General features: G+C 44.9%; 1 protein-coding gene across 17 annotated transcripts in view; it reads left to right on the forward strand.

Annotated features, from left to right (window-relative positions):
- The window catches only part of LOC135398808 (microtubule-actin cross-linking factor 1, isoforms 1/2/3/4-like), a 191,860-nt gene that overhangs the window by 117,151 nt on the left and 58,488 nt on the right, over nt 1-16,221 (forward strand). For all 17 annotated transcript variants that reach the window (XM_064630287.1, XM_064630298.1, XM_064630289.1 and 14 more), the window contains 21 exons: nt 207-430; nt 534-629; nt 2,085-2,212; nt 2,274-2,531; nt 3,875-4,079; nt 4,138-4,266; nt 5,313-5,390; nt 5,497-5,658; nt 6,288-6,392; nt 6,509-6,604; nt 6,886-7,155; nt 7,238-7,300; nt 8,512-8,603; nt 8,724-8,838; nt 8,891-9,068; nt 9,500-9,657; nt 9,745-9,905; nt 9,972-10,110; nt 10,879-11,069; nt 12,197-12,353; nt 13,827-13,910. In XM_064630287.1, the coding sequence (XP_064486357.1) occupies nt 207-430; nt 534-629; nt 2,085-2,212; nt 2,274-2,531; nt 3,875-4,079; nt 4,138-4,266; nt 5,313-5,390; nt 5,497-5,658; nt 6,288-6,392; nt 6,509-6,604; nt 6,886-7,155; nt 7,238-7,300; nt 8,512-8,603; nt 8,724-8,838; nt 8,891-9,068; nt 9,500-9,657; nt 9,745-9,905; nt 9,972-10,110; nt 10,879-11,069; nt 12,197-12,353; nt 13,827-13,910 (3,089 nt within the window). The remainder of the gene's footprint in view (nt 1-206; nt 431-533; nt 630-2,084; nt 2,213-2,273; nt 2,532-3,874; nt 4,080-4,137; nt 4,267-5,312; nt 5,391-5,496; nt 5,659-6,287; nt 6,393-6,508; nt 6,605-6,885; nt 7,156-7,237; nt 7,301-8,511; nt 8,604-8,723; nt 8,839-8,890; nt 9,069-9,499; nt 9,658-9,744; nt 9,906-9,971; nt 10,111-10,878; nt 11,070-12,196; nt 12,354-13,826; nt 13,911-16,221) is intronic.

Raw genomic sequence — 16,221 nt, forward strand, 5'->3', positions numbered from 1 at the left:
GTGGATCAGCTGATAACATGTTTTTGCTATTCGTTGCGTGTTTGAACCCGGCCAAACGTGGCAGCAGCTTGGTGGCATGGGAAAAGCTGCTCGGAATGTTCAGTATGATGTGCCACACACACATATATTTCCGCGCACATTATCAGTAACGTTATCGGCGCTACCGGTAGCACTGTACTCTTACGTGCATGTTATCTTGTGAGCAGACGTGGACACGCCCCAACCGGACGAGAAATCTCTCATCACGTACGTGTCTTCGCTCTACGACGTCTTCCCGGAACCGGCGACGTATAACCCGTACGCCGATGAAGACAAGCAACGCAAGGCAGATGAGTACCGCGACATTTCCACCAGCCTGCACCTTTGGCTTCGTAAGACCATTGCTATGCTGCAGAGCAGAAACTTCCCAAACACTGTCACAGAAGCTAAGGTAATCTCTCTTATGACGCTTCTCTGTCACACAGTGACAAAATACTCAGTGTTGTGCGACCACTTTTCTTGAGATTCAAGTAATTTCTTCATTTTCATATCAGGCCCTGCTCACTGAAAATTCTCGGTTTCGCACCGAGGAAATGCCACCCAAGCTCCAGGAGAAGCAGAGGCTCTCTCACTTGTGGAGAGATATGCAGGTGAGAACCGCTGTGGTTCATTTATTGCAAACAGAGTACGTACACCGTTAGATAATTAACTCTTTCCTCACTGTGGCAAAAATGACCATTTGTGGGTGGCTCGACAAATATTTTTTTTTTTTTTTGTGGCAGTCAGTATCGCATTAGAATAGGTTGCTATAGAGTAAACTGTACCTAACTGAGCGCCCTATCGAATGATGTAGGTTTTAGAAAAGAATCCGCGTATTTCCTAAATTAATTTCGGAACACAAAAGTATGGGTGAAAACAACAGGAAACTCGTGAAGATATGCCTGTATCTCGAAGAAAAACATCAACCTAGAAGTTCCAAAATATACAATATGTGGGAAATTTTGTCTGAAGTAATATCTGCAAATATCGACACTCTCGGTCAAGAAGTTTGTGACTTGTAGAAAATAAGGTCGACACTGATGCCGTACATGCCATTGTGTGACTGAGTTCCTCGAAGGAGTAAAAACAGAAATTAGCATTATAATTTCTGCAGAAAACATAGTTTCATCCTCGGCTTTCCTGTCCTGGTACCACATTTTGCTATTTCACCACTTTCCATTCCTCCTGGTTGGTTTGGAGGCAGGAAGAACTGCAACAGTGCAAATTTTACATGTCCTTATATTGAGGACAAAAGTCCGGTTGTCCAACATCTTCAGCGTCGTTATTTGCGTTCTAATCAACCATGAACAAAGCATTCAAACGCAAGCTAGCTGGTCAGGTAACTGGTAAAAAACTAATGGACCCCAAACTGCGCACTTACTCAAGAGGTGCGCCACAGGAACACGTTGACGCGTCCAAGATAAAATCTCCACACAGCCTGTTTGGTGCAGGGCTAGTTTCATAAATCGCTACCACGAGGAGAAGCTAAAAGTGAAACTGAAACTGCAATGTCTGTATAGCGTCCACCAAATGTCACCACTTGTCCATATGTGCTCAAGAGGCTGCGTAGCATGGCTCGCAAACGGTCAATCACTGGCGATTGATGCTTAGGGCCTGACTTTTTCGGGTTTTATTTTTGGCCAAATTCGGGGGGTAAATATCGGGTGATATTTTTCATTCGAAAATTCGGGTGTATTCGGGTTAAATCCTGTTACGGCATATTCTGTCGTCAGGAATTCGGGTGATTTTTTTTTTTGTTTAATAAAAATTTGTCTTAACATGGAACTGATGTTTAGCAATGTTATCAAACTTTATTTTAATGCACGCTTACGAGTGTGCCACGCGACCCGGATGTTTTCGGGTAGATTCGGGTTAAACCAGAATTTTACAGATTTCGTTCGGGGGGTAAATATCGGGCGGATACGGGTTTAACCCTAAAAAGTCAGGCCCTATTGGTGCTCTACGGGCGTGGTAAGGAAAGGGTTAATGCCTTCAAGGAAACAAACAGTGAAAGTTTTTTTTTTCGTTCGTCGTAAGTGCGCCAGACTGTTACTCTTCCGTTCCAGAAACTGATGAAGGAAAACCGCATTCATATCGACGACGAACTGCGGTATGACACGCTCGACCACAACTGGAACCGCATGATGACAGCGCACGCGGAACGTGATAGGGCGATTCAGGACGAGATTGCCAGGTGTGCCATCTGACTCTCGGTAAATCCCCACCGTTTCCACTCACGACATCTTTCGCGACAGGCTCGAAAAGCTGGAGCGACTCGCCGAGAAGGTGCGCCGAGAGGCCAAGAACTGCAGCTCGCGTCTGGACGACATCGAGCGGCGCATAGCGGATGAAGAGAGGCGTCTCTCGCGCCTGCATCCCGGGGACGCCAAGCATATCTGCGACCAGATCGAGAGAGACCTCAAGCATGCCGAGGACAGCATCAAGGCGATGTCGAAAGATGTGCAGGTGCTGAGCGATGGTCGGTACTACAAGGCCGCCGATCTCTACAAGCTGTGAGTGCGCCCTTCTCCTTTTTTGACGCTGCGTACCTCTTCCGATTTTTGAGCAATACGAATGTTTCAAACGAAAGAACTTCTGCGGCAATATCCCATTCCCGCGGTTTCTTGTAGGTTAGGACTGGATTACGGTCGCCGACTGATTTTTCGGACCCCGATTTTTCGGACGTGCTCGATTATTGGGACTCGTTCGCGCGGAACGGCCGCGAGTCCCGTAGAGTTGATGCATAAGAACGTCCAAAATTTCGGACTCTGTTTGCCCAACCAGGTGACCAGGGGTGACGGAAAATATTGGTATCATCCGAAATTCGTACCAAAAGATATCAATCAGCTAAAATATCGACGAAAAACAATAGGCAGTGATTGTTCATTTTCCATTCCTCTGAGTATAAGAGGTCTGTCGTAACGCTTTTGCGTCTTCGTTTTTGGCTCTTGCTGTCCGCCTGCGAGTCGCGCGACAGCGTTGTAAAGCGGGCTTCACCTAACGCACGCATGCGTTAGGCGAAGCCGACTTGCGGACGTGATGACGGCGGTGCCTCTGTCAGTGTACACTGTACAGTACAGTGACGAAATGTCGCTTCGGAAAATACAAGCTGGTGTTATTGGGCAGAGCTGGAAGCGTGCTAGGAAAGCATCGATACATTTTTCCATCCTACAAGTGCTTAGTAAAGTTTATTTCGAAGCGAAATTAGTTTTTTCGGACTGCTCGATTATTCGGCCTTTTGCGCGATCCCCGCCGAGTCCGAAAAATCGGACGGCGACTGTAATTTGGAACCTGCATCTTGCATAGTATTTAAATGCATTGTTTTATTTCTCCATTGGAAGAGTGTGCGTTACTCTCTCCTAATAAACTTTTGCAAGCAATGGTATTCAACAATTATGGCTTGAGTACTTTTAGTACAGTATGTTATTACTTGTTTATTATTATGTTTTATGTTTATTACTATGTTTATTATTATGTTATTACTTGTTATTATCTTGGTACTTGTATGTTCAACACGTCAAAAACGTGTTGGTGAACTGTGCCGAGGCTTTGCCGAGTGCATTGTCCCTGGGAATCTAATGCAAACGGAAGATTATTCTAGACAAATTGGTCCTCGAAGGTAAACCTTGGTACAGAAAAGTTTGCATTGCAGGTTCACTACCACAAAATGACAGTTTTTGAAGCCATGTACTGGTATTGTGATTTGCAGTGCAGAGTTGCCCTGCAGAACCTTTTGTGCGCTCCCTTAAAGATCTACCTGTGGAGACTTCGTTGAACTCACATTACCTTGCCGCGGAGAAACTGCTATGATTGCAGTTTGTCTTCCCTCACTGAAGAGCACGTATTTGCATTGCAGAGTGCAGAAGCTGCACCAGAGGTGGCTGGAACTGCGGCTGTCCTTTCAGCAGCGCCTTTTGTCTCCGCTGTCGAGCAAGCAGTACAAAGTGGAAGAGCGCAAAGTCACCAAGGAACGCCAGGTCGTCACCGAGAGTCGCCTCACGGAAACCAACGAGTACTTCAAGTTCCTCCAGGAGTGTGTCGATTGGGTTGACGGAAAGCTCGTGAGTTCTCGGTTGGCCAGGATTCTGCGGAGGAAATGTAACGCCGGAAAATTTGCAGAAACACCTGGACGATACGGGGTATGGAAGCGACCTGCCCAGTGTGAAGTCCACATTTGAGAAGCACCAGGGCGAACACAGACTCATAGACCAGTTCCAGAAGAACGTCGACTTGTGCATTTCTCGGAAGGTGAGCTTTGTTTCGCTTTTGGCTCTCTGGTTCTGAAGGGCATGTACCACGTTGACTCGCATAATTAATGCACCCCCCAACTTGGGAGTCCCAAAAAATGTTGATATATATACCTCCTTTCTTTCTGTATTGAGCGCACATATGGTTCTGGGAACACCAAATCGAATGTTTAGGAGCATACTGTATAAGTACTAATTCTCGCGAGCAACTAATTTTCGCGAAATTCGCTAGTGCTCTTTTCCTCACAAATTTAAAGTTTCGAGAAGTATTCGGACCACTTACAGAAAAATACTCGAACAATGTATGTAAGAAATTTGACCCGGGACACTGAGGCAACTTATGTACTACACGGTTTCTTAAGCTATTACACTGCACTGCCTCACAGAGTGGTTAGTTCTTCTCAGCTGCAAGCGGAGACAGTAGTCCAGCCTTCAGCCGAATTCCACGTGGATGTCTGCGTCCCGTAATTCCAGTTTCTTGTAAGCCAGGATCATCCAGCAAGCGTGTACGGGTTTTAGCACGCTGCAAAGGGATCGGCCTTTGTAAAAGTTGCCGCATGCCTAGTGCCAATCGTTCGTACCCGCTAGATGCGCTGACAAGAATGATGGGAGACTGGGCAATTTGGCAATGACAGAGATACCAGCTGAGTAAGGACCCCCTAAGGACGCCCTAATCGCTGCCCTCTCAGTCAGAAGGGCTTAAAAGGAAGACAAATGCAACGGGTTATTACCCAGTTGTGATACCTTTTGTTAACTTCTTCCTGGAAGTTCAAGGTGGAGGGCCCCTAAGACGTCTGACGCAGGGTCGAAGCACCTCGGTATCGAGAATTTAAGGTTCTGCAAATAATTGCCTGATCCTGGCTCCTCCCAAATTCGCAAATTTAACCACTTATACAGTAACGGTGGTCGACAAAAACCTTGAGTGTCGAGATCTAATCCCTTTGGGACACTACATTTTTGGGTAAGGAAGAGCATTAATTACGTGAGTAAATACGGTAAATGTTGCTCGTGCTGCCTGTGTAACTTTAACATTCGTTTTGCCTCCAGAACCAGTTCAAGGGCGAAGAGCAAGATCTTTACCTCAAACTTCTCTCCAGGCTGGAGCGCGACTATTCGGAGCTCTTGGTAAGAATGGTCTTCGCAAGATTTTTTTGGTCTTCCAGATGACCAGGAAGCAAACCCTGCTGAAGATTTTTTCATCTTGGACGTGCTTTTCTTTTTCGTGTTGCAGGTTTTGTCCAATAAGCGCCTAAGTGATCTGGAAGCCCTACTTGACTTCATCCAGTGTGCCAACACGGAGATGAAATGGATGAACGAACGCGAAGAGAAGGAAGTTTCTCGTGACTGGAGCTCCAAGACCCTCAACCTCGTTGATGTTGAACAGTACCACGAGGTAAATTGGGTTTTCTTGCCTTCACAAGTACTACCATGAAGAAGCACCTGGTTAATTACTTGTCCACGTTTCCCAAGCTGTGGTAGCGAAATTCTAACGTCTGCATTCGCACGTCCCAAAGGCACAGTGCAAGCTTCCAGTCATAAATGTTTCGGATTAGATTGCGGCAAATTGTAACGCAAATATGATGTGGTCTCGATACCGAATACAACATTCGCGCTCACTTTGCGCGAGCAATTAATTCTTAATTGGTGACAATAGCAGTCCGAAATGCGAAGAGCAGAAAACAGAGCTCCATACCATGGCAGTTCGTACGGAGGATGATTCCGCGACGTCACCCAGCATTGTCGTCTGCTTCCAAGCCTGCATTCTTTCTCCCTTGACGGATGATGTCAGCAGTGTGTTGCTTTCAGCGCCCTCTCGCTTCACAGAGGCGAAGCACTCGCTTCGTAATAATTTGTTTCAGTAAAATCTGCGCAGTTTTGGACAGAGATATTTCGTGCACACATTCCTGACATCCCAAAGATTACGGATATACCACAACCTTTGTGGTGATTTTGTTACAGTGTCCCACTTTAAGCAGGGCTCGGAGCAACGCTACATCTAATTTATTTTCTACTTTCTTGAAGGTCCTAACGAGCGAAATGGAAGGCAAGGAGAGTCAAGTCAACTCCGTGCTCGACCACGGAACGAGCCTTCTCCGTCAGCATCATCCTGCTGTCGAGTGCATTGAAGTAGGTGTAAGGACACGAATAAACATAATGCAAGCGATGAATGTCCTTATATATGATGCCATGCCCATATTTTCTTAACTACCCCTTCTAAGACACGCGCGCCATTTGTTTCACAGTCACACCTGACTGCCCTCCAAACTCAGTGGGCATGGCTTCTGGAACTTATCAAGTGCATGGAGGTCCATCTCAAGCATGCTTCCAACTACCATCAGGTACTCTTAGAGGTTCTTGTCTTGTATGTGCACACAGATCACAAGAGGTCGTCAGTGAGCAATTCTAGCAGATGCGGTAGGGTTACAAACATAGTCCTTGCAACAAATCTAGTGTGGAGATTTTTTTCTGTTATTGGGGGGTGTGGGGGGGAACTGACTGAGAACAGCCTCGATGCATAGAATCATCGCGGCTCAATGGTCCGAAATGATTATTGCGGGTTGGACTCCAAACGGTATTTATTACCAAGTAGCACTACCTTACCAGCTGTCTTTTTTTACAGTTCTTCAAAGAAGCTCACGAGTGTGAGCAATGGCTCCAGCGCTCGGAAGAGAAGCTGAACACGACGTTCAGCCGCCACAGTTTCTCCATGGACGAAGGAGAGCGACTCCTGAGACAGATGCAAGACCTGCGCGAAGACTTGGCACGCTACGCGGCTGTTGTCAACTCGCTGCTGGAACGCTCGCGCGACATTGTGCCGTTGAAGCAGCGTCGCGCACCGTTGCCACGTCCCATGCGTGTGGCCGCCGTCTGCAACTACAGCCAACCAAACGTGAGTCAAACCCGGCCAGTCGCATTGATTGCGTATTTAAACTTCCAGAGAAATGTGTACCAATGTATATATGCTCTTGCAGATGTCACTCGTCAGAAATGAACAGTGCTACCTCCATGACAACTCTCAGAGAATTAAGTGGAAGGTAAGACCACCTATGACCACCTATGACCAACTATGACCACCTGTATGTTGGTCATAGTTAGGTTACTGTCTCCTTATTCAAGAATCTCATAAATGCCAAGTTTTGTACGATGCACGGAAATACAGTAGCCAGCCGACTTTTCAGACTCCGATTATTCGGACTCGTTCGATGCTTCGGACTCCCCAGAAAACCGTGACTACCACTTTTACTACCATTTTTCCGGACAGGTCGAAGTTCAAAGTCCCGATTTTCCGGACTAAAATGCTCGCGGACAAGCACCAATAGGACTGTTTTCGGCAGTATGACGAAAACTTCGAAACCACCATTTTGGTCTGCGCGCTTGGATTGGATTGCTAATTGGAATCCCACGCGAAACTGCTCTAAAACTGCCGGACTGTACCCCTAGGTGACGCCACGGCGGCGGCGAGCTGGAGCGGGCGAGCGCGTGCTGGCACTTTTGGGAGTCGGGACACGAGTCGAGTTTCTGTTTAGGCACGCTTTCACTGTTCACCAGCTCTCGACGCTATAGCCACATCTGTTCGGTAAATTGTGTAGCAAGTGCTCGTGCAGCCGTCACTCTGAAGACGATTGCGGTGACCGCCCACAACCGTCGACGTGTGAACATCGTGAACGTGTTGTCGCTACAGTCAAACTCCTTTATAGCGAACACCTTTTTAACGAAAATACCGCTATACAGCGAATTTTTTTTTCAGTCCCGACATCCTTTTTAACGAAAATACCTTTACTGCGAATTTATTTCGCTCTCCCCTGAGTGTCGTTGTAAAGGACTTTGACAGTATTGTCAAATGTGACAGACATGTGGCACTTGCGCGAATATAAGCAGATATCATCGCACGCATGTGAGACGTGCGGCAGGGCACGATTGGAGACTTCTTTAGTGCAGTTAAGGTGAAATAAAGTTTAACTTAGTGATCGTCAGATTTTTCGGACTGCTGTATTATACGGACTTTTTTCCGGTCACCTTCGAGTCAGGAAAATCGGTTGGCTGCTGAATAGAAATGTTAGAGGTGGCATGGGCAACGCAAGTGCTCTATTCAAACATAGTCTGCTCCCATTGTTCCAACTCTCATTACGTGACCAATGACTCGTTGACATCTTATCACGTGCCAGTGTCAGACGTTCACAATGGACATTCTGACACGGATTATTCTCCGCAAAACTCTATCTCAACTCTGTTTTATCTTTAACAGGTCGTGAACTCGAAGGGAACGGAGGGCATGGTACCTGGCGTCTGCATTCTGATTCCTCCACCAAATACAGAGGCTATTGAACTGGCTGAGAGGTGCATGTTTCACTATATCCCTTCACGATGAGCACATCCGCATCAACGATTACAACATGTTCCACTTGTGTTCCACTTGTGTTCTAACAACTCGACCGTCTCTCACCTTTTTGTCTGAAGCCTGAAACGCAAGTACGACCTGGTGGTGAAGCTGTGGACCAAGAAGCAGCACAAGCTCCGCATGAACATGATCTTCGCCACGATTAAGATCGTCAGGTCCTGGGATCTCAAGACGGTAGGTGTGGTGAGCGTTTCTTCAGAGTCCTCAAAAGGAAACTCTGTCGCAGTTCCGCGCCATGGAACCGAGCCAGCGCGAATCCATCATTCGTGCCCTGAACGAAGACGCGGAAAAGCTGCTCGCGGAGGGTGACAAAGACGACCCGGACATGCGCCGCCTCCGCGAGGAGATCAAGTTCTGCAACAAGCTCTTTGAAGAGCTCATGGCCAAACTGAGAGAAGAAGAAGGTAGGCCTTACGCTTTTGGTGGTCCATGTATCGTTAGGGCCTGACTTTTTCGGGTTTTATTTTTGGCCAAATTCGGGGGGTAAATATCGGGTGATATTTTTCATTCGAAAATTCGGGTGTATTCGGGTTAAATCCCGTTACGGCATATTCTGTCGTCTGGAATTCGGGTGTATTCGGGTGATTTTTTTTGTTTAATAAAAATTTGTCTTAACATGGAGCTAATGTTTAGCAATGTTGTCACACTTTATTTTAATGCACGCTTATGAGTGTGCCACGCGACCCGGATGTTTTCGGGTAGATTCGGGTTAAACCCAAATTTTACAGATTTCGTTCGGGGGGCTAAATATCGGGCGAATACGGGTTTAACCCTAAAAAGTCAGGCCCTATGTATCGTAGGCATGTCATTGCTCACTACTGGTTTGTAACTTTAGCCGAGAAATCTCCAGAAAGCCCCACTAGGCGGTTCAACGACACATCAACGAAGCTGCAAACGATCCTTCAAGAAAAGGACAAGACACTCACATCGAGGGTGCAGGCTCCTATTCCAAGGGACCACGACACCCTGGATACCCTCGTGGTTCAGCACAAGGTAACGTAAATGCGGCGCTTCCTGTTGAGAACATCACTACGCTGTTGGTGCTTTACGTGGGAAAACCTTCGTTGCTTTTCCCGCCAGGAATTTGAGACCGACCTCGAGTCCCTGGAACCCCAGGTTGCAGAGATGAAGGTTGCATTTAAACAGATGCCCAAGAAGACCCCCGCTGTTCAAGATCGTCACGACCACATCATAAAGCTCTGGGATAAAATCTGGAACTTGTCCCATCTCTATGTCGAGAGGTGAGCTTAGATAAGTCGAGACAGCGCGCAGGTGTGCGTTATAAAGCGTACGCAAACTTTGTTCAGGTTGAAATCTGTTGAAATCGCTACCAACACCATGAACGAAGCGACAAATTTCATCTCCACCGTCGAAGAACAGTTGGTCATGTTCGACGAGATGCCAAATGAGCAGGAGGCACTGAGGAAAGTTCACGAAGACCTCCTGGTATGTTGTGACAATCTTTGTCCAGTACTACGTTCACTTAATGACAAACTACCGTACTTATTCGATTCTAGGCCGATAATTTAACAAACATTTCTTGGCACGAAACTATGGGTCGGGCTTAGGTTAATGCGTTGGATTAACCAAGCGCAACCAAAACCAAACACTCTGCTTCAGACACGTTTCAATGTGAGTGTCTTCAACTGCGGGTATCTTTGAGTATCGGAAATACTGAAATGCCAACCTCAACTTCAAGTAAGGATGTTGATGATGTTGCTATGATGAAGACGTAAATTCGACGTAAATTCATCGACGATCGAGACCGACATGACATCGCCGTTTCACAACGGTACCAGCAATATAAGAAAAAAATGGGTAGAACGTCAGCAGTGATGAGGATGTCGTTGATGCACACTCGTCCACAGGGGCAATTGTTACAGTGGTGACTACTCTGATGATCCACTCGCTGAAATTCGCAGTGAAAGCCTTTAAAATAAAGTGGATTTATGTCCTTCACTAAAAATTGGAACTGCCCAATAATTGGTACTGATTTTGTGGCTCCTTGAGGACAGAAAAATCAGTTCGTGACCGTATAAAGAATATCGGAACAGTTGCAATGTGTTGCAAGCTTTTGTACACGCTCTGCACAGAAGCCTGTCACTCATCAAAATTGTTCTCGTTGTTTTTCGATACGTCTCGCTGCTGGATTGAGCTATAATTATTGTTCCATACTGAGATATATCTACCTAATCAACAAATCAATAATTTCAGACGCTCCAAATCGAAATGCAACAGCAACAACCCATCCTGGACAGGATGAGTGACGACGTAAGCAATGTCAAGAAGGTGACTGAGAAGTCTAGACCAAACGTGTACAGCCACCCTGACGTGAGGAAGATGGAAGACGATGCCAGAAAGGTGATCAAGCGGTGGAACAATGCTACCAATCAGATCGTTGAAAGGTACGTTTTACTTGTCTTATCACAATCACTGTAGTCCCTGACAGTATGAGGATATTCGGATAATCCACCGCTCAGATCGGAGAAAGGGCAGGGACAGAGTCAAAATCGCGAACATTTTTCATTTGCCGAAGTAGTGTGTCTGATGGTGCTAGTGAGTGGATAACAGCAATGATGGCCACTAACTACTTCTACAGTAGTTTAACTATAACTACTTTGCGATGAAGTAGTTTAACTAGTAGTTAAAACTACTTTTCAGGGGAGGTAGTTACAACTACTTCTTTAACTACTGCAGTGTATTTTAACTACATCTCTAACTACTTAACGTTGTCTATCAACACCAATCCCATTCTATAGTGTTCTTGGACACCTAAATATGAATCACAAGCAGTGATAAGAGAGTGAAGATTTAGTACACATGCACGGCACAATTGCTGTGCACCTCCGTTCTCATCAAACAATCAAGGTATCAAGGTAATCGATCACCAGTCAAGGTAAAAGTCGGAAGCACAATCGTGCCGTAAAGCTTGTGGCAAAATCGGAAGTAGTTGGCGCCTGCAGTAACCTAACTACTGTAGTTAACTACTGAAAATAATATTTTAACTAGTAGTCGCACACTGCATTTCTGCGAGTAGTTGATAACTACTTTTTAACTACAATCAGGTAGTTTAACTACTAATTTAACTACACTGTAGTTAACTACTAGCCATCACTGGATAACAGTATCCACTCGTCTATGGTAGCTCCGAGGCCATGCTTAAGACTGGGTGGTGGTTGGTACAGCTCCGGTCAACCTTAATAATAACACTGGAAAAAAATTCTCATTTCCCAGCGCGATAACACCCACCCTTGGGGCACTGCGGGAATGTTAAGTCAACATAATCCTTGCGTTAAACTAACAGAATAATTTTGTGCAATTAATATTTCCTGACGGAACCAAGGGTTGCTGTAATCGCGATCAAGAACGAGACCGCATTTTTTCCAGTGTTATTATTAAGGTTGATCGGAGCTGTACAAGTCCCGCCGATGGCTGTACTGTTTTCCCTTCATTCTCTAGTAGACTTTGCAGACAGATGTCAGCCCAGTTTCCCTCGAAGTCGCCCCAGGATAAGTTTTTTTTTCGGATGCAGGTTACGAAGCTGCGAGGCAGCATCCGAGCTCCTCCGTGCCTACCGTAACAAGATGGACGAAGAACGGATATGGGCCAACCAGATGACAGTCAAGGTGAACAGTTTAAAGGTCACAAAGCCCTCCCACGATGCTGAGAAGGAGTACCAGGAGGCTGTGGTGAGTCGCCTCTGTCACTTTTGCACGCAATTGCATCCGTTAAGAACAATCACTTCTTTCGTACGCTATATTTAGGCCCTTGTGTTTTTCGGGTTTTGTGTTGCTCGGAAATGTGGGGCAAAAATCGGGTTTTATTTCGGGAGCCGTAAAACGGGGTAAAATCAGGCGGTATTGTGCGGGAAAGTAGATTTTCGGGCGAAGGTACTTTTCACGTTTCAGATTGACATGAGCAACGCTGCTGAATGCGCAGTGCTTAGCGTCCTCCAGTGCTCCATATTGGTGGATGAATTTGCATTTGGCAAATTCGTATTTGGGACTTTTTTTTTTTTAATTTTTTTTATTTTTGGGAACCAGGCTTAACCCTAACACACAAGGCCCTAGCTATATTATGCACGTGGAACATCACAGTCATGGACATTCTACATGTGTGTGGACATTCTACATTCTCATTGTGTGAATATTGTACATACAATGTAATACCAGTCATTGTGCATGTGGGATGCTGTATCAGTATTGTTATACATATGGGATATTATAGGAATATTACACACATACACACAGCATTTTATGAGACATTGTATGCACACCATATTAATGATTGGTTAGGGATATTACGCACATGGGATGTCACAGTAGGGTCTCGATGATACAAATCTCTCGAGGACGCAGATATTATCAGCGCAAACGTGGATATGCTTTATCTGCACGTACACTCTGTACTTTCACATTCCGGGTAATCGGATAAAAAAAAAGTTTTCTAGAACATTTGTATGCCAATATATGTACTTATATAGTAGCTCAGGCCAGCAAGTGTTAGTGGCAGTGCTTGAAGACAAACCCATCTCACTTGTTCTACCATTACACCACATTGACATCACCTTCGATCTTTTCTGCATATTGGGAGCGCAGTGTTTAGCGCACAACATATTTTCGATGTTAGTCTTGCGAATATATTTTTATATGTATATGTATATATATATAGTTGAAATAAATGGGAGACAGAAGACGAAAGTAGGGGAAGTAACAAAAAAGGGGGTTATTAAAACTTAAAAATCATAAAACTTAGGGAGGATGTCTACGTTACGGCGGAAGCTCCGCCTTCTTCGGGACAAAAGAGCTAAATGTGGCCACGAGGCTGATAAGGGGCTTGAGAATGACGTGGTCGGTTGGGGGAAATTCCCGCCACCTGGCGGTTGTCAATTGGGGAAATTCCAGAGCGTTTTTGTGTCAGGTCCAGGAGTGGGGTCATCGTCCTTTTTAAGTTTTAATAAACCCCTTTTTTTGTTACTTCCCCTACTTTCGTCTTCTGTCTCCCATTTATTTCAACTATAATTACGTAGCCGTCCGATCCAACTCCAACTTTTCAAGATATATATATATCTTTTTTTTTTTTTTTTTTTTGGAGCATTACACTGCCTTTGATACAAAAGTGTCCATGTTTTTTATAACCATGACTTTATGAAATGTCTTCAGAGTCTTTTGAATGAACTCAATGCCAAGAAGCCTTCCATTGAGGAAGTGAACACGCTGGGAGGAAGGTACATACGAGAGGCCAAGGTTTGTCTACTGAACTAGAAACACTTCTTCTAAGTCTGTCCGTCTTTTTAATTGTAACGCAACTAGAGATATAATCATAACCGTAACTAAACCCGGAGTTGGTCTAACTCGACTAAGCACTCTTCTGACTCTGTAACTGGGTCGATGCTGCCCAATATTTGGTGTGAGGATCTCAGTAATGGTATACATAGTAGAGCTTATATGAGAGCTACTCTTATTCTTTTGTGGGCTGAGGGGTATATAGTTGAGGTTGTAGTTAAGGAGGTTGCTTTTGGGAGCTTTCTTTCTTGCCCTTCCAAGGAATGTGTAACACGAATAATAACCAAGTGTTTGAAGCATTATGTTGAAGCAAGATCTGCATGCCATAAAACTAAGAGGAAGTGAAATCAAAAGTTGAGACCCCTTTCCTAAAGTTTTTCGTTTGTACGTATTTGAGAGATCTCGATGAAAGATTTTGTGGCAAGTGCCAGAAGATACCTATCACTGCATATTGTGTGCTGATGGAGAGCCACGATTTCTTACAAGAGACTTGATTTGGAATGATATGATGCCCCTAAAATGCTTCTAAAGACGTGCTTCAATGGAATATTGGATGTAGAGATAGCTGTGACATGCCCAACTGGTTCTACGGCACACTTTTGCTGACATACCAACACTGGTCGAACCTTGTTGCAGCAGACATACCCTAAAAATGATAAAACCCTCAATGCAGGGGAGAAACTAACACAAGGCAAAGAGGAGATGAAAAACTGCCAACCAAGTCCAACCTTATTTCACTTTGTGCCCTACAAATTTTGATCTCATGTTATCTCATGTGACGATGTTGCAAATACATTATGAGGCTGTCATTGCACGCTGACATGCAAACGTTATTAGAATTACGTATTATGTATTAATATAGTTGCTCTCATCACCATTATCATCATTATATTATTAGGGCGAGGGTTAGACTAGCGGATAATTCTATGTACGTATGGAAATTGAAAATGCCTTTCCATTTCGTTTATTTTGTAGTTTGTAACAGTTTGAGACATTTTAAGATGCATTCATTTGAGATTAATAAATACAGTGTGAAGGCCTTGTTTTTTTTTTTACACAAAAAGTTATGTGTGTTGCACTGCATAGGAAACTAACGTGCTGTTCTGCCCGATTGCAAACGAGGTTCGACTTTGTTACGTTGAAAACGCTCTGTCACAGCAAGTGGGTCTTCTTCTGGCTCTCGCTTTGTAAGTCGTCTTTGAGGGAAAGGGAAATTGCCATTTTTGCCCATCCCCTCATCAGTTCCCTTTCCAAATGCTATGGGTAGCGGTGGCTGGCTTTTTCACATCCCTTCAACCTACCTACTCCTTGAAAAAAAGAAAAAAAAAAGAAAAAAAAAGACACACCCTCCCTCACTGCCCCCTGCCCCTGCACGACGACAGTGTTCCCATCTACCCGTGTCCTCTTTTAAGAACGCCTGCCTTATCTTTGATAAAAGAGGAATGGCTTTTTGCAGACGTTATGTGTGCGGTTACTGTTAGTAGTTGCTGCCCCTGTGCTGTACGTAGTAGTTGTAGATGTTGTCCGTAGTAGTACTGGTACAGTAGATAAATATTTGTTTGGCTTTGTTGGAATACATCTTTATTTACATTTAATCTAAAGCCACACGCTGATGGCAGTTGCATCCGTAAGGTCGACGATTACCACTCGTCTGCCTTGCTTTTTTTTTCTTTTCTTTTCTAGTACTGCTGTAAATACCTGTAATAATGCTGGGCGAACGGTGTTCGTAAGTGGTACTACAAGGCCGACCCTCACGATATCTGCCAACGCTCCACTTACAAAACCATATATTTATGTCAAAGTTCGCATTGATACTACCTTTTAACCTTCCAATATGAACATACTGAATGCCTTGCTTGAATTTGTAACAGCCTGTAACAGTGTTAACAAACTTATGAGACTAACTTTGTTAACACACTGAAATCAGTTGCAACAGCAAATGGTACATGCACTACATAGCCGAAGTGAGGTGGGACTCCCTGGTCCCAGGAGGGGGACCCACTCTCGTAGCTTCACGTAACCTATGCTAAGATCTATCGATGTAAGCGTGGCGACTGCTCAGAATGGCTTCTGCTTAAAGATTATACAAATACAGAAGCATTCCATCACAGCTTTGGTAGCATCCCCTATATGTGTGTGTGGTTGCTGCACAGGCTGTACTGTACTTAAGCACGATGGATACACTGCAGAACTGGCTTGTGCGGCATGGTATATTGGAGCACCGTGGATGCGCCTGTAGAGTAGGCTTGTGTGACGTAAACGGTTTGACGTA

This window comes from Ornithodoros turicata, chromosome 6, assembly GCF_037126465.1.
Source record: "Ornithodoros turicata isolate Travis chromosome 6, ASM3712646v1, whole genome shotgun sequence".
NCBI classification, from domain to species: domain Eukaryota; kingdom Metazoa; phylum Arthropoda; class Arachnida; order Ixodida; family Argasidae; genus Ornithodoros; species Ornithodoros turicata.